Below are 24,488 nucleotides of genomic sequence, written 5' to 3' on the forward strand. Positions count from 1 at the left end.
ACTGGGGTATCAGAGCCAAAATGACTATATGTAACATAAGTGGACAATATTAGCGATGGCTAGACTATTATAAATGACAGGATGGTATCAGAGCCAGGCACTGTGAGATCCATCGTGAAGCTGACGACAAGACAGAACGAGGTGGATTGTGAGATTCCGCATCGTTTGGAGAAGAGAATGAAGCATTTCCTTAAACCTCTCTAGTAAATGCGTTTTAAAATTGTGAAAAGAGAACTCTGAAACGAAGCATTCCCTGAAATCTCTCTCTAGTAGATGCATAAAACTATCGAGTGAAAGGAAAGGAATACTCATTATTAAGTAAATAAACATCCTGTGGAATTGGAAAGAGAGAGAATTTATATACTTGGAGCCAAAATAATGGCATAAAATAGTTGGTTCATCTTTCCGTGGGTGACTCCCATAGATGTTCCTGGTACTCCGCACTTATTTCTTGTCTAGGGCGCTCACAATTGCAGTTGCGGCACATCATGTTCCGTCTATAATTAAAAAAGTCACATCTACAGAAGGCAAATGCTTTGGCATTAATGCTTTTGTAACTTGAAAGGCTAATCCCAAAATCAAAACATATGGGTGCAAGAGATGGTAAGCAAACTCACGAGGGGCATTCCCATTCTCCTGGACTCAGCTCCCTCTTTGGACGACGTTCTCGGCATCGCAAGCATTCCTTCTTACTCGCAAAGTTCATGAATTCACATCTGAAACAAGTTTCACTTAGATAAGCTCCTCTCCATGTCATTTTGTCAGATAAGTATTATGTACTTACTGCGGGCAGATCCAATCTCCCTTCTTCATTCCAATTTCATCAACATTATCAATCTTCTTCGCCCTCTTGCTTTTGCACTTTAAGCACTGAATGTTTCTTGAGAAGTTCATGAATTTACACCTATTACAGAATCAACAGAACATGCAAGAGTTCAATCATGGATGATAATACTTTATATTTGTTGCCTAATTTATCTAATAAGGTCAGTAGAGAAACTACAAATATTTAAAAACTGAACTATCTGTGAGCAAGTTCTTACTCTGAGCAGATCCAATCTCCGCTCTTCATTTCTATATCATCTGCCCCAACTCTTTTAGGACCTTCTTCATTGCATTTTAAACATCTTTTGTTTCTCGAAAAATTCAAAAAATGGCACCTGCAAAAACATAGGTTAAAACTAAACCGATTAGAAGTTAAATGAACAGGATCTGTGTAACAGCCTAAGCCTACCGCTAGTAGATATTGTCTTTTTTGGACTTCTATTTTTATAACGTGTATGCTAGGAAGAAGTTTCCATATTCTTATAAAGAATGCTTCGTTCTCCTCCCCAACCGATATGGGATCTCACAATCCACCGTAAGGGAGGGTCTAGGAAGAAATTTTCATATTCTTATAAAGAATGCTTCATTCTCCTCCTCAACCGATGTGGGGTCTCACAATCCACCCTCCTTAGTGGCCCAACATCCTCGCTGGCACACCGCCCAGTGTCTGGCTCTGATATCATTTGTAACAGCCAAAACCCACCGCTAGCAGATATTGTCCTCGTTCTCCTTCTCAACCAATGTGGGATCTCACAATCCATCCCCCTTCGAAGTCCAGTGTCCTCGTTGGCACACCGCTCGGTGTCTAGCTTTGATACCATTTGTAACAGCCAAAACTCACCGCTAGCAGATATTGTCCTCACCCCCCGCTTCATTCTCCTTCCCAACCGATATGGGATCTCACAATCCACCCCCCTTCGAAGCTCAGCGTCCTCGCTGACACACCGCTCAGTGTCTAGCTCTAATACCATTTGTAACAGCCCAAATCCATCGCTAGCAGATATTGTCCTCTTTGGACTCTCCCTTTCAAACTTTCCCTCAAGGTTTTTAAAACGCGCTAGGAGGGGGTTTCCACACTCTTATAAAGAATGCTTCGTTCTCCTTCTCAACCAACGTGGAATCTCACACAAAATTAGTTGAGCTAAATTAGCTTTCTACCTGCTTTCTAGCCCCAACTCAAAGCACAAACACTAACAATACTATCCAGTATGCCATTGTTTTTCACATCAAAAGAAACATAGAAATCCAAGCTAATAGAAAAAGAAGTTTAGATATAACTTACTTTGAGCACATCCAATCTCCTCTTTTCATCTCAACATCTTTAGACAATGCATCATTTGTAAGTTTTGAAGGCTTTTCTTTTCTTGATGGAGTTTTTGTATCAGCCTTCACTGCTGCAGCTGCCTCAATGGGTTCTTCACTCAGTTCAGATATCTCAGAAAGCAATTTCCTGATAGAGACTTCGACATGCTCTCTACCCAAAGCTTTGTCCCCTCCAGACAAAACAAGTGGATCCAATGCATAGGCCAACAATATTCTAGCTATATCCACAGTTCTTGCAGCTTCTGTTTCCTTCATAATAACATAAGCTCTATCACAGGAGCCTCGAAGGTTGCAAGTACTACAAACCTGTACAGAGTAGATACACTCAAATGAAACACAGGCCTTATATGGCAAAATAATTATGATATTTAAGTGAGAATACATGCCTCCCCTTCATCTAGATGCACATAAGCCCTTAACCTTTTAGCTGAATTGACAACTTTCCGGAAGAGATTGGGACATCCATCCTTCATTACCGTTTGAATATCATCTCTGGACAATGACCTGCACGAAGAACAGTGAAGGATTCTAGTCGAGCCATGAGAAATGTACCCGTGTGAGATCCCACATCGGTTGGAGTAGAAAACTCTTCCTAACATACGGGTTTTAAAGCTAACGATGATGTGTAATGGGCCAAAGTGGATAATATTTGCTGGTGGTAGGCTTGGGCTGTTACAAATGGTATCAACCGTAAGACTGGATGGTGTGCTAGCAAGGATGTTGGGCTCCCAAGTGGAGTGAATTGTGAGATCACACATCGGTCGGAGTGTTGCATTCCTTATAAGCGTGTGAAAAACTCTCCCTAATAGACGTGCTTTAAAATTATGAAGCTGACGGCGATATGTAATGGCTAAAATTGACAATATTTGCCGGTTGTTTGAGGGTTACAACCTAAAATCCCAAAGTTCACTACCAAAGTTCACTACTAGTGTACTTTCATGGATATGAATCATACATTCCCAAGTAATGCAACCATCACTATGTCAGTATCAAATCCAATTTCAATTCAACAATTCTAAAAGGAAAACTCACTCTAAAATATCGTGCCGGTCGCGCGCAAAGCTAAGGCAAGCATCCTTCAGCACGTTCATGTCGCTGTAATCAGTCTCGGATGGCGTAACTGCATCACTACTGCTCCCATCTCCGTTTGCATCTTCCGAAGGAGGTTCGATCAAGTAACCTTTGGTCTTCAGGCTGTCGACAAAGGAAATCCATTCAGGCCAGGGGTGGTGAATGAGGCTGGAGTGTGGTTGAGGCGCATCAACGCCGTCGTCGCCGGCGGAATCTAGCGTAGTAGAAGAGCTGCACTTGATGAAGAATCTTCTGGGGAAGAGGAGTGGCGATAGAGATCTGGATGTTGCTCGGGAGATTGCAGTGCCGAAGTGTAGGAATTTTGTAGGGGACATGATATGCTGGATTTCAAAAAATGTATATATATATATATATATCTTTTTTTACCTAAATATTCCGCTTGCAAAAAAAGAAGAAAAAACGGCGGTAAACTTGTAAAACCTATTTAGTTCCGCCACAGGCAGCGGTCCTCCTATCTCCTCGATTCCATCGCCGGCGGCTCTGCCCGAGCTGCGTCGTTGGGCGTGGTTGAGGCTGTTGCTTCTCTAGCCGCTGCTGTTTCCATGTCCCAGGTACGAAGCGTGTCCGTTTTGTAATAAAGTTAAAGGTGAACTTTCAAATTTCTCGTTCTCGTTGATCTCAATCTTCTGATTAGTTTTGTTGGCGATGAATCTGTGTTAGTTTCGAGGGATTTGTGGAAGGAATTTTGGATTAGTAATCTTCTGATTGTACTTTTCAAATCCCTCCTCTGCGGTTGCATGCCCGTGTGCACTTAATGACGATGTTTCACTTTTAATCTCAGCTTTTCTTGACTACTACGATGTACCATACAAAGTTGTCGAGGTCAATCCATTCAGTAAGAAAGAAATTAAGTGGTCGGAGTATAAGAAGGTGCCAATATTGGTGGTTGATGGCGAACAGCTGGTTGACTCCTCAGGTATTGTTTCATTGTTCTGAATGTTCTACTTTATATTCATAATAGTAAATCTCTATCTGTATTACTAACTCCTGGCAATGGCATTGCTGCAGCCATAATCGACCAGTTGAGCCACAAGGCTTTGTTGGATAAGAATGCTTCTTCTGTCTCTGAAGAGGATGAAGAAACTAAGTGGCGTAGGTAGGTTTTTGCTTCTGTATCTAAATCGTTCTTCCATGCAATTGAATTTCACATGTGAATTTTGTATTCTAAGGGGGAGGGGAAGAGGGATTGACGATTGCTTATTAGGTTCGGTCACTTATATCTGTATGATCATATACTTGATTATAGATACATCCTATCACAATATATTATATTATAAATATGTCAATTTATCACATATCTCGGACCATAACATATCTCGTATCATTTTCATATCACATCACAACATATATATATATATATTCTTCATTCATATATCGTATCATAATCATATCATTTCGTATACACTTTGTAGTCATATCGTTTCCATATGCATATCTTAGCCATATCGTTTCCTAAACTAGTCATAGTCTTATCGTCCTTAAACATCTCATAGTTGTATCATTTCATGAACATGCCTTAGTCATATCGTTTCTCAACGTGTCCTAAATCATATCGTTTCATAAATGTATCCAAAGCAAAGGCTTCGTATGTTCTGCGTCTTGTTGGGCTATTGGACAGTCCATCTGGTTTAAACTTGAGCTAAAACCAGATGCATGGTGGTTTAGTAACTTGCAAGTCCATTTTTGTGTGTGTGGTGGTGGGGGGATGATAATTGAATTCTTATTCATTATTAGTATGAAACCTTTTGGTTTTTGATTTCTTTCATTTGTTTAAATTTAAATTGATGCAGATGGGTAGACAATCACTTGGTACATGTCTTATTCATTATTAGTATGAAATCTCACTTGCTAGTAATGGTATGACCAAATCATGAATCTTTTACTGAAATGTTTTTCTTAACAAACAAATCTCCACGCTGATCGAGGATTTTCATTGGCATTTTTTGGTAGTCCGCTTCAGTCAGTCTTTACTCTACACCTCACCAAGATTTCCATGTGATGCTAGGGAAATTTAGAAATTCTCCTTTATTTGGATAACAATTTATACGGTAGCTAGCTTATGATTATGTTGGGAGATTAAACCCTTGATTTTGAGAGTTCAATCCGGATTTGATTCTTTATAACCGCCCAAACCCACATCTAGCAGATATTCTCTTCTTTGGGGTTTTCCTTCCAGGCTTCTCTTTTGGGCTTCCTTTCAAGGTTTTTAAAATGCGTCTACTATGGAGAGGTTTTCTACGCCCTTATAAAGAATGCTTCGTTCTCCTCCCCCCATCAATGTGAGATCTCACAATCTACTCCCTTCGGGGCTCAGCGCCCTCGCTGACACTCGTTCCCTTCTCCAATCGATGTGGGACCCTCTTCGCTGGTACATCGCCCAGTGTCCGGCTCTGATATCATTTGTTATTGTCTTGTTTGGGCTTTCCCTTCTGGGCTTCTTCTCAAAGTTTTTAAAACACGTCTATTAGGGAGAAGTTTCCACAGACTTGGGCGGTTACATTCTCATTCTCATGGTTACTTCATTTTGATTTAGGATTAACAAAATATGAGCTTAGGTTATTGATTTTATTGAGTTTGGGATCGAGATTGAAAATAAACTTCGTGAGTATTGAGTTTGTTAAGCTATATTTAATTCATCCGCTTCTCTTGTCTATTCTTTTCTTAGGTAATTTTGGCTTTGCGGAGAAGACTACTGTAGAGTATGCTGGAGCCGCCGCTATGTATTTCATATCAAAGAAATGAAAGAAGAAATATAATATTACCGATGAGCGTGCAGCGTTATACGAAGCAGCAGAAACGTGGGCAGATGCTTTGGATGGACAGGACTCTCTAGGTATGTACTCTGTAGTGTTAACTGTTCTTTTATCTTTTTTTTTCTCTTTTTTCACCCTTGGAGTTTGTTTTTTAAGCATTAGTCTCTTTTCATGAAAAGTTTCATGTCTTGTTAAAGAGAAGAAAAGAAGAAAAGGAGGTTTCAGACATCAATTTAGGACTTAAACATGTAGTTGGTCTTTTAGAATCAATTGTCCTTCACATCAACGCTTAGAGAGAGATGTGAAATTCACAACCTTGTGTTTGAAAAGTTCTGTCAGTGTCGGTGTTTTTCTTCAATGACGTGAAGAAGTTCATGAATGGTTGTTGTTTTGCGTTTTTAGGAGGCTCAAAGCTTAATCTAGCTGATCTTGCGGTGTTCGGCGTATTAAGAAGACCCATACGTTACTTGAGGTCTGGGAAAGACATGGTGGAGAACACACGCATTGGCGAGTGGTACACCAGGATGGAGAGCACTATTGGAGACTCCTCCAGGATCATATCCTAATCTCTCTTCTCTCATCAACTCTCATTTTCTGGGCGTTGGTTACCCTTTGTTCTTCTCTTTGTGGGTACATTTGAAGTCCCACGTTGTTGGGGAGGGAGGAGAACAAACCACCATTTATATAGGTATGAAAACTTTCCTCTAGCATACGCGTTTTAAAGCCTTGAGAGGAAGCCCGAAAAGGAAAGTTCAAAGAGGACAATATCTACTAGCAGTAGATCTGAATCCTTACAAATGGTATCAAAGCCAGACACCAGACGATGTGCGAGCCTTCTTGCTGTTCTCCGAATGGGGTAGACATGAGGCAGTGTGCTAGTAAGGACGTTGGGCCCAAAGGGAGTGGATTTGGGGGCGGTACCACATCGATTGGAGGAAGGAAAGAGTGTCAGCGAGGATGCTGGGCCCCGAAGGGGGTGGATTGTGATGTTCCACATTGTTGGGGAGGAGAACAAACCACCATTTATATAGGTATAGAAACCTTCCCCTAGCAGACGCGTTTTAAAGCTCTAAGGGGAAGCCCGAAAAGAAAAGCCAAAAAAGAACAATATCTCGTTACCGTACACAAAGTCTATATATGCAAATTTTGATATCCCAATTGATTTTTTTGATCAACTGACATTGTGTTACCATGAGAAAATGGTGTCATCAGTATCAAAGTAATAATAAGAATCTTCCTCTTTTTTCCCTTTTATACTGTTTTAAATGTTCCTATGTTTTTTAATGTGAATGTATTGTTCATGTGAATCGATATGTTGAGGATAATGATCGTTTCTCTACTCAGATGTTAATAGCCCGTTTTATAGGTTGTAGCTCTGAATTTTAAACTTCAGTAGAAATTTTGAATCTTCGAACTTGAAGAAAATGAATTAAATGATCATTTTAATGATAAATCATAATTAGAAATTAAATTATAGCCAACGTAATCAATTATGAAGTATGTAGCGCTTTGTGAAATAGGGGTTTTTTTTTGATAGTAATACTACATTTTAACACCAACGAAAAAAACATTAAATTTACATTTTATAGACACGAGATTGATCGAGTTTGACGTAGTTGGAAAAAGTTGATCTAAAATGTTTTAATCAATAGATTTACGCTTAAGTTAGCAACTTAAATTTTATATCTTAATAAATAATTAACTTATATTTTTTTGTACAAGCACCGTGCCTCTTTTGTCGGTAGGTGTAATATATTTTTCTGTCAACTCTAATAGTTTGCTCATCATCACATAGGTCAATAAATATGTCGTGTTAACGAAAATAAACGTCAATAGTTAAGATAGGTATGATTTTTAAACATAATTGAAAATTTCTTAAATTTTTTTATATTTATAGAATTTATGTAGAAAAATATATAAAAATAAATTCATAGTTTCGGCCCCAAAATCCAAAATTGATAGAGAAGGAGAGAGAGAGAGAGAGGAGAGAGAGAGGAACAAAAAAAGGCTTCATCATATCCCCCTCTATTGTCAATACCTCCAAGCCGGCTACTCTAATTGTTATCTTCTCTCCGCCTCTGCCTAAAACCCTCTTCCTCAATCGGAAACACCTTCCTAGGGTTTCCAACGCTCTTCTTCCGAGCATTCATGGCGTCCAATTCTGCCAACCTTTGGGTCCTGTTGGGATTGGGTTTGGCTGGAATCCTGTTGATGACGAAAAAGCTTAAGAAAGCCATTAGAGAGGATTTTGGAGCGTTTATAGAGAAGCTTCAGCTACTTCCTCCTCCTCAGCCTGCTCCTCCTAAAGCCCCTCATCCCCTGACCGGTCTCACCTTCGCCGTTTCCGACGTGTAGGCTTTACAGTATTTCATTTTTTGTTTTGTTATTGTATTTTTTTTCGTCGTTGTTGTTTTGGTCGGTTTTTCTTTTCACATACATGTTGCGAGCGAGTGGAGGCGCTAAACGAGTTGATATAAAACGCATCTTGAATTTCTTCACCGAGTAAATTTAGCGTTGTTGATTACCTTGTGACAAGTTGAGTGCTTTGCATTTATTTTAATGATGGACTTCATCCGTTCCTTCCCTATATTTGCATTTTGGATTTAGGAAAAAGAAAGATGGGGAATCTGTGAAAAAAACTTATGTTTCTCGAGATTATGATCCGTTTTATTTCACCGCGGATTGGTATTCCAATATAAGTGGTGTATATCATATTAAATGTTCTGTAACTGCCGTGAGAATCCAATAAAAGTTTCAAGTTTGGAAATAATCTGTTTTTTGTTTCTGGAATATGAGAATATCATAGATAATTGTCAAACCACTTTTTGATCATCATGAAATATTTGGCTAGAGAAAATTATGTGGATATTTAAGGTTTTTGAGGCCTTGGGAGGAGGTGTGAGACTCGCAATTATTCTGTTTGGGTTTCTATATCCAATTTTTTTCTCCTTCAATTATTATCATTGTTATTATTAATGGTTGGAGCTTATTTTGTAATTTTTGTATGTTATTATAGGTTCACTTTTGTTTCAGGCCTTTGTTTTCTGTTCAACGATCAGCTGTTCTTTTTATATTTTGAATGAAATTTTAGTTTCACATTAAAAAAAAAAGGATATCTATCATAACTAATTGTCTATAACATTTTGTGACGATTCATGATGACACGTTCGTTCTCTCTATTTGAGCATTTTCTAGTTAGTTCCTAAAGTGGAGAATTTATATATGGTAATAACCAGATTTGAAATTGAAGGACATGTGACTGGGTTTGGTCATCCAGACTGGGCAAGAACACATGATGCAGCTTCTCGTACAGCTCCAATAGTTTCTGCACTTGTTGAAGGAGGAGCTACTTGCATCGGAAAAACTGTTGTCAGTGAACTGTCAATGGGGTAAATATTTTTCTTAAAGTTTGTGTGTGTTTCAATTATCACAGAGGGGTTGAATGAAAGTTCATTAGATGTATGGATCGATAAACAAGAAACTTCCCAGTTTCTCCAAATTCATTTCAAGCAGTGAGTGAGCATACTGTTTTATTTGGTTGGGTGTCCTTTGGTATGTAGTCAAGATGAGTTGTTCATTTAGTTTAGTGTCAAAACCATATTTTCCTAGTTTACAGTAATTTAGAAAAATACTACTCCATTACCTGCTCCTCATTCAATCCTTCATTTGATGATAGAGCATTGCATGATTCTCAATCTACAAATATTTATTTAGTTATATTTAATCTTCCTTAATCTCAGCATCAGTGGAGAAAACAAGCATCATGGCACTCCCACTAATCCTGCATCACATTATACTGCTCCTGGTGGGTCGTCCAGTGGAGCTGCTGTTGCAGTAGCTGCTAATTTTGTTGACTTCTCTTTAGGTGAGTTGCTTAAATTCTGTGTTCTAGCCAATTCAATTATATTTCAATCTCTATCAAACAGGTTTTCTACCCATTTGGAGGCAGGGGCATCACCTTTATAGGCACCTTCACATACACTGCCCAAAAATTTCCCCTATAAGAAATATAGACGATGGCTGAACTGAAAATCATTGAAATTCTCTTACCATTAAATATTGTTGTAGGCTGCCAAGTTGATTATTTGTCGACTTCAGTGTCACATATTTCCTTTCCATTAACCCATTATTATTCATTTTATCTATTTTTCCAAAGTTCCATATGTTATTTTTGCATATTACTATGTATTTTCTATAATAAATTTTTGTAAAAAATGTTATAGATGAATCTGATGATGGTGCATATGTGACTCATTAGAACTTAACTTTTTGGCTCTTGCGCGTACACACGCACAAAAGCTGACTAATTTATGTTCTTTCTGGTATGTGTGTGATCATATCAAGGTTCTTTGTGTCCATTAATATGCTTAATGCATGTAGGCAACTGATATTCTAAGTCTGCTACCAATTACCAAATAAATGGTTTATTATTTCCTCAAATCTTCAAATTTCATTAGCCATTCTTCTAATTTATTGGTTATATGACATGTTTTTTGACTTGTAACTTTCAGGCATTGATACTGTTGGTGACGTGAGAATACCTGCTAGCTTTTGTGGCATTTTTGGGTTTCGACCTTCTCATGGATCTGTTTCCCAAGTTGGAATCATACCTGTATCAACAAGTCTTGACACCGTTGGTAAGTACATCAACTTTGTCACATGCTTGTTCTCTAGCTATTATTGGTGAACTTTCTGAGATTCATGAGCCATTCTACATAATTTTTGGTTAAGAAAGATTTTTGATGACCTCTGCCCAAACTGTAGCCTTTTGTCTACCATTGAGAAAAATGGAGAACTTCTATGTGGAAAAGTGCCTCGTGTTGTTTGTATGTACCTCCCAACCGTCATTAATTAATAGAAAGTTGCTTAAGTTTTCATTTCATGATATGGAGCTTTTATCATTATCCCCAATTTTTCTATTGGTTCCGGGTTGGGCATCTTGTTTCCCTCTTATAAAACTTGTTTGGTTTCATTTTGTTTGAGCTTCTATTGTCCTATGGCAGGATTGTTTGCTAGGGATCCTAATCTACTGCGCCGTGTTGGCCATGTGCTTTTGCAACTTCCATATGTTGGTCAACGCAATCCAAGACAAATTATTTTAGCTGATGATTGCTTTCAACTACTGAAGATACCTGTTGACAGGGTTACTCAGGCGGTGACCAAATCAACTGAGAACATTTTTGGCAGTATGTTCTTCTTTTTGCCCTTCGTAATTAGTTATTTTGTGAAACTCTCTTTAGTTTCCAATTAATCTAATTTTCATTTTCGTGTCAATATTACCTCAATTAGAACAAGTATTGAAGCATGAAAATCTTGGAAGCTATTTGAGTTCTAAAGTTCCGAAATTGAAAGAGTTAATTGGGATAAAGACAAATGGCAATCTGAATTCTTCTTCAATTAGAGTGCTGGCCAATGTGATGCAGACTCTTGAAAGGTGTGACTTTAACTTTTATTGATGTTGTATTAACTTACCTGATGTTACTTTTAAGATACACGGGGCAAACAGATACTAAGCTTGCCTTTTGTTGCGTGCCATTCTCAAGTGTAGTCTTTTTTTTAATCCTGTGTACTACTAGAAGAATGTTTTTTTCCCTCTTTTTTCCCTTGATTTGATATCATTTATGGGTAGTCTTGTTATCTAACTTATTGCAAACATATCTTTACAGGATTGAGTTCAAAAGCAATCATGGGGAATGGATTGACTCGGTGAAGCCAGATTTGGATCCTGCTTTAATGGAGCAGTTAAATGAGAAGTTGGAGACATCAGATACAGTAATTGAAAACCTCAAGTCTGTTAGAAATGAAACCCGTATGGCTATTAATTCTCTTTTGAAGGTAACGTTTATGAAAGGGCTATTATTGCATTTAGCTTAAGTTGTATTTATTTATTTATTTTTAAAATTTGTACTATGATCTTATTTCTTCTTTGATGTTTTAATAAATATTGAGTACATTTCGTAGTCACTTCTTTTGTTGGTATTATTCCCACCCCAATATTCTTTGAGACTACATTTCAAGTTGCTTAGCTTGGTTTTTGCATAAATTTTTTCACTTTTCTTAGGATGATGGAGTTCTGGTCATCCCAACCACTGCCGATCCTCCTCCGAAACTTGGTGGAAAGGAGACTTTTTCAGAAGAGTACCAGGGTCGTTTATTTAGTTCATTGAGCATTGCTAGTATATCTGGTTGCTGTCAGGCAAGCTTCCTCCCACGATCTTCCTTCTTCTTCTTCTTCTCTCTCTCCTTCCCTCTCTTTAAAAAAGAAAAAAAAGTGATTGGTTGCATTTTGTTTTGGAGTTAGGTTTTCTCTTTCATGATAAATTTGCCACCAATATGATTTAAGTTTATCTAATTTCAGGTCACCTTGCCACTGGGATTTCATGATAAATGTCCTGTATCTGTATCCTTCTTAGCCAGGCATGGGGCAGATCGCTTTTTACTAGATACTGTACAAACCATGTACAAGTCTCTAAAAGAGGAGGCTGAGGCTGCTTCCAAAGCCAAATTCTCAAAGAATGCTATAAGCCAAGAACAGTCGGCTGAGATTGCAAAAGAAAAGGTATTCTTAATCTGTTAGTAAATCACCTTTTTCTTTTGTCCTGAAATTTCTGGCGCCCTTTAGACTTGTTTTTTTTTTATGCAAGCATATATTCCTGCTCTTCTGCCTCATTTCCTCATGTTACATGTTCATTTGCTGATGTACATTTTTTCTGCAGTTGGGTCATGTGTGACCTTCTATAATTCATTCTCTCTTCTCTTTTAAGTTTTACCAGGATTTCTGGATGTTATTCATGTTGCAAATATTTTAAAGACTGCTGTCTCTCTTGATTACTGGTTAAGAATGAACTAGTTTCTGTGGGGTTAAAAAGTATCAACAATTTAATTTTATATGAATGTGTCTGTCGCTAAATGTTCATCGTATTCAAATTAGTGTTTAGTAATTGATATTCAACTGACCTCTCGACTAGTAATTTATATTCAACTAACCTTTTGATGCCAAGTTGCAGACTTGACTGTAACATATATGATGACTTCCTTACCGTCATGTTAAATTGGCTGTGTGAGGTTACATAAATATTTTCAATTCTTTCATCAAATAGTAGAAGGAATTGAATGTTTTGTTTGCGGCTTGTTGCCCACAACCCTATCGATCTTTCTTGGTGAACTAAATGCCACAACAGAGAATTTTTTTATTACTTGCCATATTGCAGTAGTTTCATAATATGTTGCCAAAAAATTGTTCATAAGGCTCCACGTTTAACTGCAGGTTTTCTTTTAATGTCCGTTTGAATTTTCTTAAGAGTTTGTTATACACCATTCTATTTATTCTGATAGTCTTTGTTAAATCGTAGCTCAATCTTTAACTGGTATGTGTGTACTCCGGAATACCAGGGCAATCAAGCATATAAAGAAAAACAATGGGAGAAGGCTATTGGTTGTTACACTGAAGCCATCAAGCTCAACGGCAGAAATGCTACATATTACAGTAATAGGGCTGCAGCATATTTAGAACTTGGACGGTATATTCATTTCGTCTATGTTTTTTAATTGATGCTTTCATCTAATCTCCATACCATTTCCAGAGGCTTATGATCGTTTTTTTCTTTGCTTTGTGTCGTTTCAGGTTTCACCAAGCAGAGGCTGATTGCAGTAAAGCTATTGACCTGGATAAAAAGGTGATCCGTGTAGTAGACCTTTATACTGTGAATTAGATTGTAAATGGTCTTCCATTTGTCTGTTTATTCCCTGTGATTAGTCAGAAACTTTTGAAATGGTCTTCCATTTGTCTGTTCATCACGCTCATTTGCTTTAACATTTCCCAATCTTTTCTATTTTCCAGAATGTTAAATCCTATTTACGGAGGGGTACAGCGAGAGAGATGCTTGGTTTTTACAAGGAAGCAATTGAAGGTAAGCCGTTTCTTCTTGTTTCCTGTATTATTTTATGGCTTCCTGGGTAAACTTTGCCAAATCTCTCATAGCCTTTCTTTTAGGTCGTGGGTAAGCATTGATGAGTTCTTATTAGAATATTTCTTTTTATCAAGTTAATATTAGAATATCATAACATCTTATGTCAGAACAGATGATTAGTTGTTGGGACTGGTTTACAAAACACGTCCCAACTGAGTTCTTACCTGAAACTTTGTCAATGATACTGAGTTTTGTCAAACATTAATGATTCCATTAAAACCAAATGTCACTTGCATCGCACTGTTCTTGGCCACAAACTCTCTTTCTGACTGGTTACTTCAACCCTAATCGATTCACACCACTTCGGTGTCACTTATGCCTTCAACAATTTTAAGTTGTTTTCCCTGATCATTGTTTTGATGGTGAATTGGTAATATTTCCTGCAGATTTTAGTCATGCTCTTGTACTCGAACCAACAAACAAAAGAGCGTCGATATCTGCCGAGAGATTAAGAAAGCTATTCACAAGTTGATTAAGTGACAAACAATCTTCTTGGGACGGAACGATCGCTCATCTGGCAAGACCTTTGTTCTCTGCCATGAAGACCCATTCACTGCACACAGACGTCCAAGCTGTGGGAATATTTGGGAGTGCATTTGGAGCAAATAATGTTATCCCCTTGATTTTTGTATTCTGATTTGGTTAGAAGCAATAGAAACATTGGTTATTATTTTGTTAAAGCTATGTAATCCATTTTTGTCTCAACCAACATTTCTCAATGCGGACTGTAGTTGTAGCTGGAGATGAGAAATGGTTATAGAATACTATTATGGTGATCGGTGAGTACAAGTTAAATGCTTTGGGAGATGTCTCTCTTCTGGTCAAATCTATTCTTGCTCGAGTTGCATTAATTGGCGTTGGAGAAATCGGCTGGCCTTGTTGGCTTCCAAATAAGGGCAGAATCTGTATGATTGTAATACAATTACAGATTGGGTTTTGACATCTTCAACATATGAAATAATCATTTTACTCTTATATCTCACGTCGAATTTGTTTCTTCTCAGGTCATCCATTTAAGTCACTGCAAAAATGTTAGTCAGATAATGCATAGAAACAGGTTGAAGATATTTGCAAAGAAAAACTCCCTGAGGGACGTGATGAACAGGGCAATGATTTCTATGATTTTCAACAACTTCCATTTGAGACCATGCCCAATGAGCATCATCTATCTTTTACTCGGCCGAATACAAAGACTTCATTCCGCTGTGGACAGTCTAAGTCCATTGCAAGCAAATATTAGCTGCTTTGACCGGTTATTTATTGTCATTAGGCTCACAGTTTTAAAATACGTCTACTCCTTTGTGCATATCGCTGCTTGGTGTCTGGTTCTTATATCATTTGTGACAGCCCAACTAGCAAATATTGTTCACTACTAACAAATATTGTCCGTTTTGACTTGTTACGTGTTGCCAGCATGACAGCTCAAATCCACTACTAGCAAATATTGTCCGATTTAGCTTGTTATGTATTGCCAGCATGACAGCCCAAGTCCACTACTAGCAAATATTGTCCGTTTTGGCTTGTTACGTATCGCCTTTAGCATCACGGTTTTACAAACCATTATAAAAAAATGTTTCGTTCCCCTCTCCAACTAAGGTGAGATTTCACATAGCTCTTATGTTAATGTTAGTCTTCTTCATTTCATTGACTGTTTCAGTTTCTTGATTATTCGGGACTCGAGTAGAGCCTTAGATGCAGCATATTTTCTTCGCCCTGTGACAGCTCACCAGTATAGGTCCATCCGACCCGTTTTTTTGATGGCTAGAAAAGAAAGCGTAACAATTCCACAGAACATCAGCAGCTATCTTACTCTGTATTCAAATAAGCAAATAATTGGGTATTGTTTCCTGCATGATCTACAAATGTGAAAATTTACCTACGTAAAGCCAATGCCCCTCTAATTAAAGTCAGGCCTACATTTGCTAGGTAATCTGGATTCATCTGATTGTATTCAAATTTTAAAATACAAAAAATATTAAAACTATAATAAATATATTACTTTATGTTATAAATTCATTTTATTTTAGTTAAATTAAAATATCTATAATATAATATTTGATATTGAAAAATAATAATTATACTAAAATAATAAAAAATCTCAACATAATTTATTTTTGTTTTTTTAGTTAAATTGAAAATGATTAAATGTTTGAATTTCCGGTGTTAATCGGGCGTAGTTCATAAGCTCATCCGGACCGTCCCATTATTTGCGCAACCTACAACCGGATGTCTTGGTCACCAATATTACACCTGGAACGACTAAATATAAAATTTATAAGAACATTAATGGCAACTAAAATCGCCATCAGACGAAGAAAAATTAAATATCAGCAAATAAATTATATCAAAATTCCCAAAAGAAAAAGGAAAAAACACAAAGAACCTGTTCCAGAAAGGAGCTGTGGCCTCTGGGTCCCACGGAATTTGCTCGTGTTTTTATTGTTATTATTATTTTTTTTTTTGTAAAGTATTCTAAATTTCGTTTCGAAAATTTATTGGTATTTATAAATAGGAGGGAATAAGCAACTATGCCGGATACTCCATCGTCGCCAAAGACCGGTGGTCGGTTGGTGTTAATGGAGAATCTGCTCGGACTTCTCCGTATTCGCGTCATTCGTGGTGTCAATCTTGCTGTTCGTGATGTTCGCAGCAGCGATCCTTATGTTGTCATCAAGATGGGAAAGCAAGTAAGTGTTTCTCGTTGTTTCTTTCATGATCGATCACCTTCGTTTTTTGTTCGAATTCGAGGTTTTGTTTCTTTAGGTCGTTTAGAAATGTTGCTAGATCGTAAGAACCTGTTGAGTTATTGGTCATCTTTGTCGTTAGCTGAACTGCGGAGTAATTGATTGATTTTTTTGGGGATAATGGTCGTGTGAGTGGTGTGATTTGTGAGGAAGGGTTAACCATATGTAATGATTAGTAATTGGTTGAATTTGAGGCTAGATCGGTGGTTATTCGATATGACTTAGGAAAACGACGCGAATGTTTGGATTGTTTTTATGGACTAAGTCTTAGAAACATACGAGGCTGCAATTATGGCGCACTCGAGGAGGAAGGATGGTTCGGCAACGGCCAAAAAAGTTTCGTTAAATTCTCCTGTTGGATTTCCAGAAATGAATATTTTGTGGACTGTGGCGGTGGACCGGAGCTGTTTTATGATACGAGTTTTATTCCGAAGAATGAGATGAATTAAATTCATGGTAGTTGAATTATTAACTCTAGGTTTTGTTACAATGTACGAACATCCTGAGAAATTGTTGTTACGGATTGTGATTTTTTAGGCAGGTCAATCAATTCCTCTGAAGATTTTAATCGTTCAATGAGCTATGGCGTTAGAACAATGAGAAAGTAGGAGATCTTAATATTAGATGTGAAATCTTGGTCGCCATCATAATTTGTACGTCTTAGTTTTTATTTCTTATAAGGAAAGGAGAGAGATAGAATTAATTTTCATGTACAGTTGCTGCCTAATTCTTTTGTTCCTGTGAAACTCTGAATTTAGAAATTGAAGACACGGGTGATAAAGAAGGATGTCAATCCTGTATGGAATGAAGATCTAACACTTTCTGTCAGTGACCCGAATATTCCCATTAAGCTGGTAATCTTTCTTTCTTTATTGTTTATTCTATACGTTTTTATCAAATAAATAAAGCTCTCGTGTTTCCTTTATGGATGTGAAGTAATATCTTTTCAATTGTATGGTGGTACCATTTTCTTTTACCAATTTTTCCCTGTCTCTCTTGTCTCCTTCAAATACATCAATTATGAAAGAAATTTGTTGATACTTGGAATTCATATGCTTCTGGAATTGATATGTAGTGGTGTTCCATGAACGCATATTTTCTCGGTCAAAATGATATCTATTTGGTATGCTCTGCCATCAATCTGAAATGCTTTTTAAGTAATTTCCATGTGATATATACACCTACTGAGTTGTAGAGCTGACGAGTTCTTACTGTTGATCAATTCTAAGCAATAGCTATTGCTAATCAAGTATAAGCCCTTTTGCCCTGTGGATTAGCTGTAAGTGATCCTCTTTAGTCTCGAATGTTGCCGTCCATGAACCCCCTACTTTGGTAACTCCGTATTATATTTTGTCGTGATTACTTTTATATTCTCAACAAGGACAGCCACCGGAACATTATCTCCCACAATATTGAATACTAGTTTGGACTTTGAAAATTCTACTTCCGGAGTTTGTTGCAAAAGGAGATATGGCTCGTCAATGATGATTTTTTTTTTCTCATGTGGGTTCTTTTCTTTGTCACGCTGTTTTAAAACTTTTTGTACAGTCCTAAACTGCAACGGCCCAAGCTCTTGTCTTATTTGGGCTTTCCTTTTCGGGCTTTCCCTCAAAGCCAGACACTGAGGTATGCCAGCAAGAACGCTAGGCCCCCAAGGGAGTGGATTGTGAGATCCCACATCGATTGGAGTGGAGAACGAAACATTCCTTAAAAGGGTGTGGAAACCTCTCTCTAACAGACGCATTTTAAAACTTTGAAGGGAAGCTCGGAAGGGAAAGCCCAAAGAGGACAATATATCCTAGCGGTGGACTTGAGTTGTTACATATAAACGTATGAAGAGAACATAGTTAGTGACGACCAATATTCCTACTATATTTGTGGCACATAATCTTAGCATCAAAGAAATCTCGACTCTTTTGTTGTACTGTTTACGTTTGTGAATACGATGGACTGTTAATGAAAGCTTCTAGAGAAGAATGAAAAAAAGGGTGAGGTCTATTTTATGAGTCAGTTGTCTTGGTGCCAATCAAAAGTTAATTTCCATAACTTTCTTTATCGTTATCATGTTTATTTACATTGCATTTCTCTTCTAAATTCGTCTCGAGCTGGTTTGCAGACTGTTTACGACCACGACAAATTTAGCAAGGATGATAAAATGGGATATGCTGAGTTTGATATCAAATCATTTATAGAAGCTCGAAAGATGAACTTGAAAAATCTTCCTAGTGGAACGACAATCTCACGAACGCTACCGGGCAGGCACAACTGTTTTGCTGAAGAGAGCTGCGTCATCTGGAAAGACGGTCAAGTTATCCAAGATATATACCTTAGACTGAAAAGGGTCGAATGCGGAGAAGTCGAAATTCAGCTGCAGTGGATTGATCTTCCAAACCCCAAAGGTTAAAACAAGATTTGGTTTATCAGCATCATCCCTGTGATTTTTACTTGATCGTAACATTTCTATCATTCTTATGATTTGAAGTACCCAAATCAGTCTATATGAATCTTGATTGTATCATGGATGTAGTCTTATATGGATTCTCCATCTGCATTTATTTGCCAATATAAGCTATAATTTCATCCTAATTAAACTCCTCCAGTTCTTATCGATCATATCTAACTTCATTCAAATGATATTTAGGAATATATTAGTGGGCCAACAAAGTACCCATCGGAGAAAGTTCCAGGCCCAATACAGCCCAATTTGGAGCCTTAGCTGATAATTCAGTTAAAACAAATTTAGAATTTAAATAAAATTATAAATGATTTTTATTTTTTAATCATATATTAAATAAATGGTCAAATAACTAGATTAATTATAATTCTATGGACAAAATGAAAAGATCTAACACTGAGACAATTAAACATATTGATGGGTTGAATTACATATTTGTCTTCATGTCAAAATTAGGGTTTTAACGAGGATCGTCTTCACGTCAAAATTAGGGTTTTGACGAGGAGAAGAAGCGTAAAACAATATGATTTGGGCATGCAATGAGGGATTTTTGAAAGGGAACAAAAGAATTTGATTGGTTAAAAGTGGTTTGATTTTAGGGTTTGGGAGTGGGGAATTTGGGGTCCATTAAACATTTGTATGCTTTGCTTTGTGTTTGGTCGTCATGTTTCCCTCCCCTCCTCCTCCCTCCTCCTCCTCCCTCCTCCACTAATTACCATTTGCTTAAGCTCCTCGCGTGCCCATCAACAGTGCTTCCACCACTCACTCACTCACTCCCCTCTCTTTTAGCCCATTCCCCTTTCTAACCCACTCCGGTCGTCTTTGATATCGACAACTCAGTTGACAAATTTTAACTAATTCTTTACCGTCGTCTTTTTAATTTTATCCACTCTCATTTCATATCTGTATTGAAAAGAAGCTCTCCGTTTTTATGCTTTAAGTTCAATAAACATATATATATATATATATATATTCGTCGGGTTAGGTTATTAGACCTTTAAGTATATGTGAGATCCAACATCGGTTGGAGAATGAAACTTTCTCTTAGCAAACGTGTTATTAGTGGTGGGTTCCTTATAAGGGTATGAAAACATCTCCCTAACATACGTATTTTAAAATTGTGAGGCTATAACTATATGTAACGAGTCAAAACGAACCATATGTATTAGCCGTAAGCTACTTATAAGAGTGAGAAAATTTCTTTTTAGCAGACATGTTTTAAAATCGTAAAACTAATATACGTAATAAATTAAAACGGATAATATTTATTAGTTTGTATTTAGACGTATAGAATTAAGATGTAGCAATAGACACGTAGTCTTCAAAGCAAATCCAAGCAGAATAATAATAATTATAATAATTATTGAAAGTTCCATAAAAACGCTCCAAAACCAAAGCAAATCTGTCTTACAAACACTTTTCTCTCTCTCTCTCTCTCTCTAAACTGAAACAAGAAATTAGTTTTAAAAACACACGTGCTTTCCCATTCTTCTTCTTCTTCTTCATCCAACTTCCTCTGTTTTCCTCTGTTTTCCTCTGTTTTCCTCTGCATTTCTTCCTCTGTTTTCCTCTGAATTTCAAGTTCCTTGAAGATGATTACATTACTGGACTTCTACCATGTCATGACCGCCGTCGTCCCCCTCTACGTCGCCATGATCTTAGCTTACGGCTCCGTCAAATGGTGGAAGATCTTCACCCCCGATCAGTGCTCCGGTATCAACCGTTTCGTTGCCCTCTTCGCCGTTCCCCTTCTATCCTTCCACTTCATAGCTTCCAACAATCCTTATACCATGAGCTTTCGCTTCATCGCCGCCGATACTCTCCAGAAAATCATGGTCCTCGTCGTCCTCGCCATCTGGACTAAGGTAATATCAAACTACCACCAATTTTTCCCAATGGGTTAGAATGAATGTTAATGTAGAAATTTAAAATTTTAAGTTAATGGGTTTGGGAGAATTTAATTTCCTTGTTCTTTGATTGTTTTTAACAGGTGAGCCGGCGGGGGTGTTTGGAATGGACAATTACTCTGTTTTCACTTTCAACTCTGCCCAACACTCTGGTTATGGGAATTCCTCTGCTCAAAGGAATGTACGGCGACTTTTCCGGCAGCTTAATGGTTCAAATTGTCGTTCTTCAATGCATAATTTGGTACACTTTAATGCTCTTCATGTTCGAATTCAGAGGAGCTAGGAATTTAATCTCCGAGCAATTTCCCGACACGGCGGCGTCCATCGTCTCCATTCACGTCGAATCCGACGTCGTTTCTCTTGACGGCCAGCAAGTATTGGAAACAGAGGCGGAGATCAAAGACGACGGCAAGCTCCATGTCACTGTCAGACGGTCCAACGCCTCACGTTCTGATATTTTCTCCCGCCGGTCACAGGGGCTGTCGTCGACGACTCCCCGGCCATCCAATCTCACCAACGCCGAGATTTATTCGTTGCAGTCATCGCGAAATCCAACGCCAAGAGGCTCGAGTTTTAATCACACTGATTTTTACTCCATGCTTGGCACCGGTGGGGTGGCACCAGCCGTGTCGAGAGGGCCGACGCCGCGGCCGTCGAATTATGAGGAGGAGAATCACGGCGGAGGGAAAAGTGGGCCGAGATATTATTACCATGGGAACCCAGCGCCGCCGCATTACCCTGCTCCGAACATGGGAATGTTTTCACCGACGGGTTCAAGAAATAAGAGATCAACCGCGAACGGACAGGTCGGCCAGTACAAATCGGAGGATGGTAATAATAATAACAACAATATTAATAAAGATCTTCATATGTTTGTTTGGAGTTCAAGTGCTTCCCCTGTTTCTGATGTGTTTGGAGGCCATGATTATGGAGGTCCCCATGATCATAAAGAACTTAAATTGGCTGTCTCCCCTGGAAAAGGTTCGTTCTCTTTTCAAAATTTTCTCGGGTTCTGTACTAATTTTCGATCTCGTATCAGTTGAAGAGGAGAACGAAGCATTGTTTATAAGGGTGTGGAAACCTCTTTCTAACCGACATGTTTTAGCTCAAAAATGACAATATCTACTAATGGTGGACATGAGTCGAGTAATGATTTAACGGGTCTGATTTAACAGGCGAGAGCGGGCCGAGACATAACGATAGAGAAGACGTGGAGCGAGAGGAGTTTAGCTTTGGAAACAGAGGGATGAACAGCAGCAACAATGGACATGAAATGGCGGCGGCAGAGAAAGGAGGGAACAATGGAGTGTCAAAGACAATGCCACCGGCCAGTGTCATGACAAGGTTGATTCTTATAATGGTTTGGAGAAAGCTGATCAGAAACCCCAACACTTACTCTAGCTTGATTGGCCTCACTTGGTCCCTTGTTTCATTCAGGTACTTTTTTTCATTAAAAACATCAAAACTTTGGGCTTGGTTCATGTTTTTTTTTGTTGTCTTTCTTAGGTGGCATGTTGAGATGCCTGCCATTGTAGCACAGTCCATCTCGATACTCTCCGACGCCGGGCTCGGCATGGCTATGTTTAGTCTCGGTACGGGATTCTTAAAACGTTCTAAACTATACACGAACGTTAACTTTGAATGATTCGTAAAATGTTCGGTTTTGTTAGGTTTGTTCATGGCTTTGCAACGAAGGATCATAGCTTGTGGAAACTCCATAGCCACTTTTGCTATGGCTGTTAGATTCCTTGTAGGCCCAGCTGTAATGGCAGCTGCTTCCATTGCTGTTGGCCTCAAGGGCGTTCTCTTGCATGTTGCTATTGTTCAGGTCCTCTTTCGTTTCTCGTATTTCTACGTTAACGTGATATCGTCAGTTTTGATTCTAAACCCGTTGCATAAATTTTCTTTTGAAATAGGCTGCTCTTCCTCAAGGGATTGTACCGTTTGTGTTTGCTAAAGAGTACAACGTACACCCAGATATTTTGAGCACTGCGTAAGTTCTATATCTGGGAATGAGATCAGTTCAAACATAAGACCATTTCGATTAACGTTTATAATCACTGTGTTGCAGAGTGATATTCGGGATGCTGATTGCACTACCAATAACGTTGGTGTACTACATTTTGTTGGGAGTTTGAAATGTTTATGTTTAGACATGAAGGATTGAAGAGTTCGTTTATACGAGCAAAACAAATGGAGAAGAATCCGCGTGCATTAGGCAAGAAGATAACGAAGATTATTAACCGAGAAATGGAAAATAACTAAGAGATTTGAGATTTTTTTTTTCATGAAGTTGTATTTAATCACGTTTGTAGCCAAATTGTTTTACATAAACGTTTCTTTCCTTTTGTTTCCTTCTTTTCCATCGTTGTCTTCTTGTTTTTTTCCGTTCAAGAAATCTCATGTTGCAAATTCGAAAAAGATCAAGGATGAAAACGAAATAAGAGTAAGTTTGCGTCCATCGTGTAAAACATAACTCAAAACTTACTTTTAGTGGGCTACGATTTGTATACACAATGTCGTATACTCAGATTTGGCACTGGCTGACCCTAACTATCTCCCGTAACATCACCACGTTACCTACTTGTCCCGACTGACTTATAGAGTGAACCCTAAAACCAACACGGGTTTTTTGTTTACACGAGGCCATTGCTCCAAGTCATGCACGGTTAACTACGTTGAGTCACTGAAGATTTATTCATATACCCGTCCTTTATATTACATTAATTTCTTCAAAAAATCGGAGCGGAGGGCCCGATAGAGTTTAATTTTTATATTGTCCTTTTTGGTATATTTAGGGGACAATTCTCATATTTCCAAAAGCTTTTTTTGTTTTTCTTCCAATTCCTTTTTACACTCTTTTTTTCCCTTCTTCAATACTTACTTGAAAATACCTTTTTGAGAGTTATCCTTTTCGTGTATAACATTCCTAAACATCGTACATTTTTCTTTCCCTCTATGAATTATTGTTTGTTTGAAAGGAACGTGTACGAGTGGTTTAGTGACGTTTGGGACCATCGAGAATGAAGCGTGATTATCGATGTTAAAAGAGAAACACGTAAAAGAAACGAAAATGTATGGAAGTTTTATTGTCTAGTCATGAATAGTAAATCCGGTCGTTCTTTCAAATAGCACTCATTCAAAATATCACTGGTTAAGAGTAAAAAAAAACCCACCAAGAATAAAAGCTTAAAGGTCGAGAAGCAAGTTTGAAAGGAAAAAGAAAAGCTAGTCAAGCTCGAGAGGCTGACCATCATGAGCACTTGGGGTCGACTTTCAAGAATAATATAATCATTCCCACATAGGTCAGCTCACTATGACTTGAGTTCAGCCACATTCAATTAAAGATGTCATTTGAAAAGCGGTTCGACCAAATAACAATTTAGTCTTATGATTGTTTCTCATACTTAATGTATTGC

General features: G+C 38.0%; 5 protein-coding genes across 7 annotated transcripts; 4 read left to right on the forward strand and 1 right to left on the reverse strand.

Annotated features, from left to right (window-relative positions):
• Window positions 1–40: 40 nt before the first annotated feature.
• Window positions 41–3,813, reverse strand: LOC111792258 (zinc finger protein VAR3, chloroplastic). Of its 3 annotated transcripts, none has more exons than XM_023673617.2 (8): window positions 3,661–3,813; window positions 3,181–3,560; window positions 2,535–2,652; window positions 2,108–2,454; window positions 1,044–1,160; window positions 785–904; window positions 618–716; window positions 41–497 (listed from the first exon to the last, which is right to left on the reverse strand). In XM_023673617.2, the coding sequence occupies exons 2-8, from the start codon at window positions 3,552–3,554 to the stop codon at window positions 398–400; spliced, it is 1,275 nt and encodes a 424-aa protein (XP_023529385.2). In that variant the 5' UTR covers window positions 3,555–3,560; window positions 3,661–3,813; the 3' UTR covers window positions 41–397. The 3 variants fall into 3 exon arrangements, with proteins under 3 accessions (XP_023529385.2, XP_023529383.2, XP_086979700.1); XM_023673615.2 differs by having other exon boundaries at window positions 41–518; window positions 3,661–3,812; XM_087123574.1 differs by lacking the exon at window positions 1,044–1,160 and having other exon boundaries at window positions 41–518.
• LOC111793360 (uncharacterized) lies at window positions 3,553–7,245 on the forward strand. Its single transcript, XM_087123341.1, is given in 7 exon segments — window positions 3,553–3,576; window positions 3,669–3,790; window positions 3,792–3,826; window positions 4,022–4,156; window positions 4,249–4,336; window positions 5,906–6,073; window positions 6,396–7,245. Coding segments are annotated over 6 exon segments (408 nt in total). The 3' UTR covers window positions 5,910–6,073; window positions 6,396–7,245.
• A 758-nt stretch (window positions 7,246–8,003) lies between these two features.
• Window positions 8,004–14,773, forward strand: LOC111793324 (translocon at the outer membrane of chloroplasts 64). The gene is made up of 13 exons (XM_023675161.2): window positions 8,004–8,344; window positions 9,230–9,382; window positions 9,734–9,858; window positions 10,505–10,630; window positions 10,997–11,179; window positions 11,283–11,427; window positions 11,660–11,828; window positions 12,055–12,189; window positions 12,352–12,552; window positions 13,386–13,513; window positions 13,618–13,669; window positions 13,834–13,903; window positions 14,350–14,773. The coding sequence occupies exons 1-13, from the start codon at window positions 8,142–8,144 to the stop codon at window positions 14,433–14,435; spliced, it is 1,776 nt and encodes a 591-aa protein (XP_023530929.2). The 5' UTR covers window positions 8,004–8,141; the 3' UTR covers window positions 14,436–14,773.
• Window positions 14,774–16,460: 1,687 nt separating this feature from the next.
• Window positions 16,461–19,300, forward strand: LOC111793829 (protein C2-DOMAIN ABA-RELATED 4). Its single transcript, XM_023675884.2, has 3 exons — window positions 16,461–16,650; window positions 17,466–17,561; window positions 18,824–19,300. Exons 1-3 carry the CDS (start codon window positions 16,492–16,494, stop codon window positions 19,109–19,111), a joined length of 543 nt encoding a protein of 180 aa, XP_023531652.2. The 5' UTR covers window positions 16,461–16,491; the 3' UTR covers window positions 19,112–19,300.
• A 1,274-nt stretch (window positions 19,301–20,574) lies between these two features.
• On the forward strand, window positions 20,575–23,432 carry LOC111793744 (putative auxin efflux carrier component 1c). The gene is made up of 7 exons (XM_023675771.2): window positions 20,575–21,027; window positions 21,153–22,050; window positions 22,245–22,506; window positions 22,576–22,661; window positions 22,740–22,897; window positions 22,986–23,062; window positions 23,141–23,432. The coding sequence occupies exons 1-7, from the start codon at window positions 20,755–20,757 to the stop codon at window positions 23,205–23,207; spliced, it is 1,821 nt and encodes a 606-aa protein (XP_023531539.2). The 5' UTR covers window positions 20,575–20,754; the 3' UTR covers window positions 23,208–23,432.
• The last annotated feature ends 1,056 nt before the right edge of the window (window positions 23,433–24,488 follow it).

This window comes from Cucurbita pepo, chromosome 4 (genome assembly GCF_057944985.1).
Source record: "Cucurbita pepo subsp. pepo isolate OVF chromosome 4, ASM5794498v1, whole genome shotgun sequence".
Classification (NCBI taxonomy): domain Eukaryota; kingdom Viridiplantae; phylum Streptophyta; class Magnoliopsida; order Cucurbitales; family Cucurbitaceae; genus Cucurbita; species Cucurbita pepo.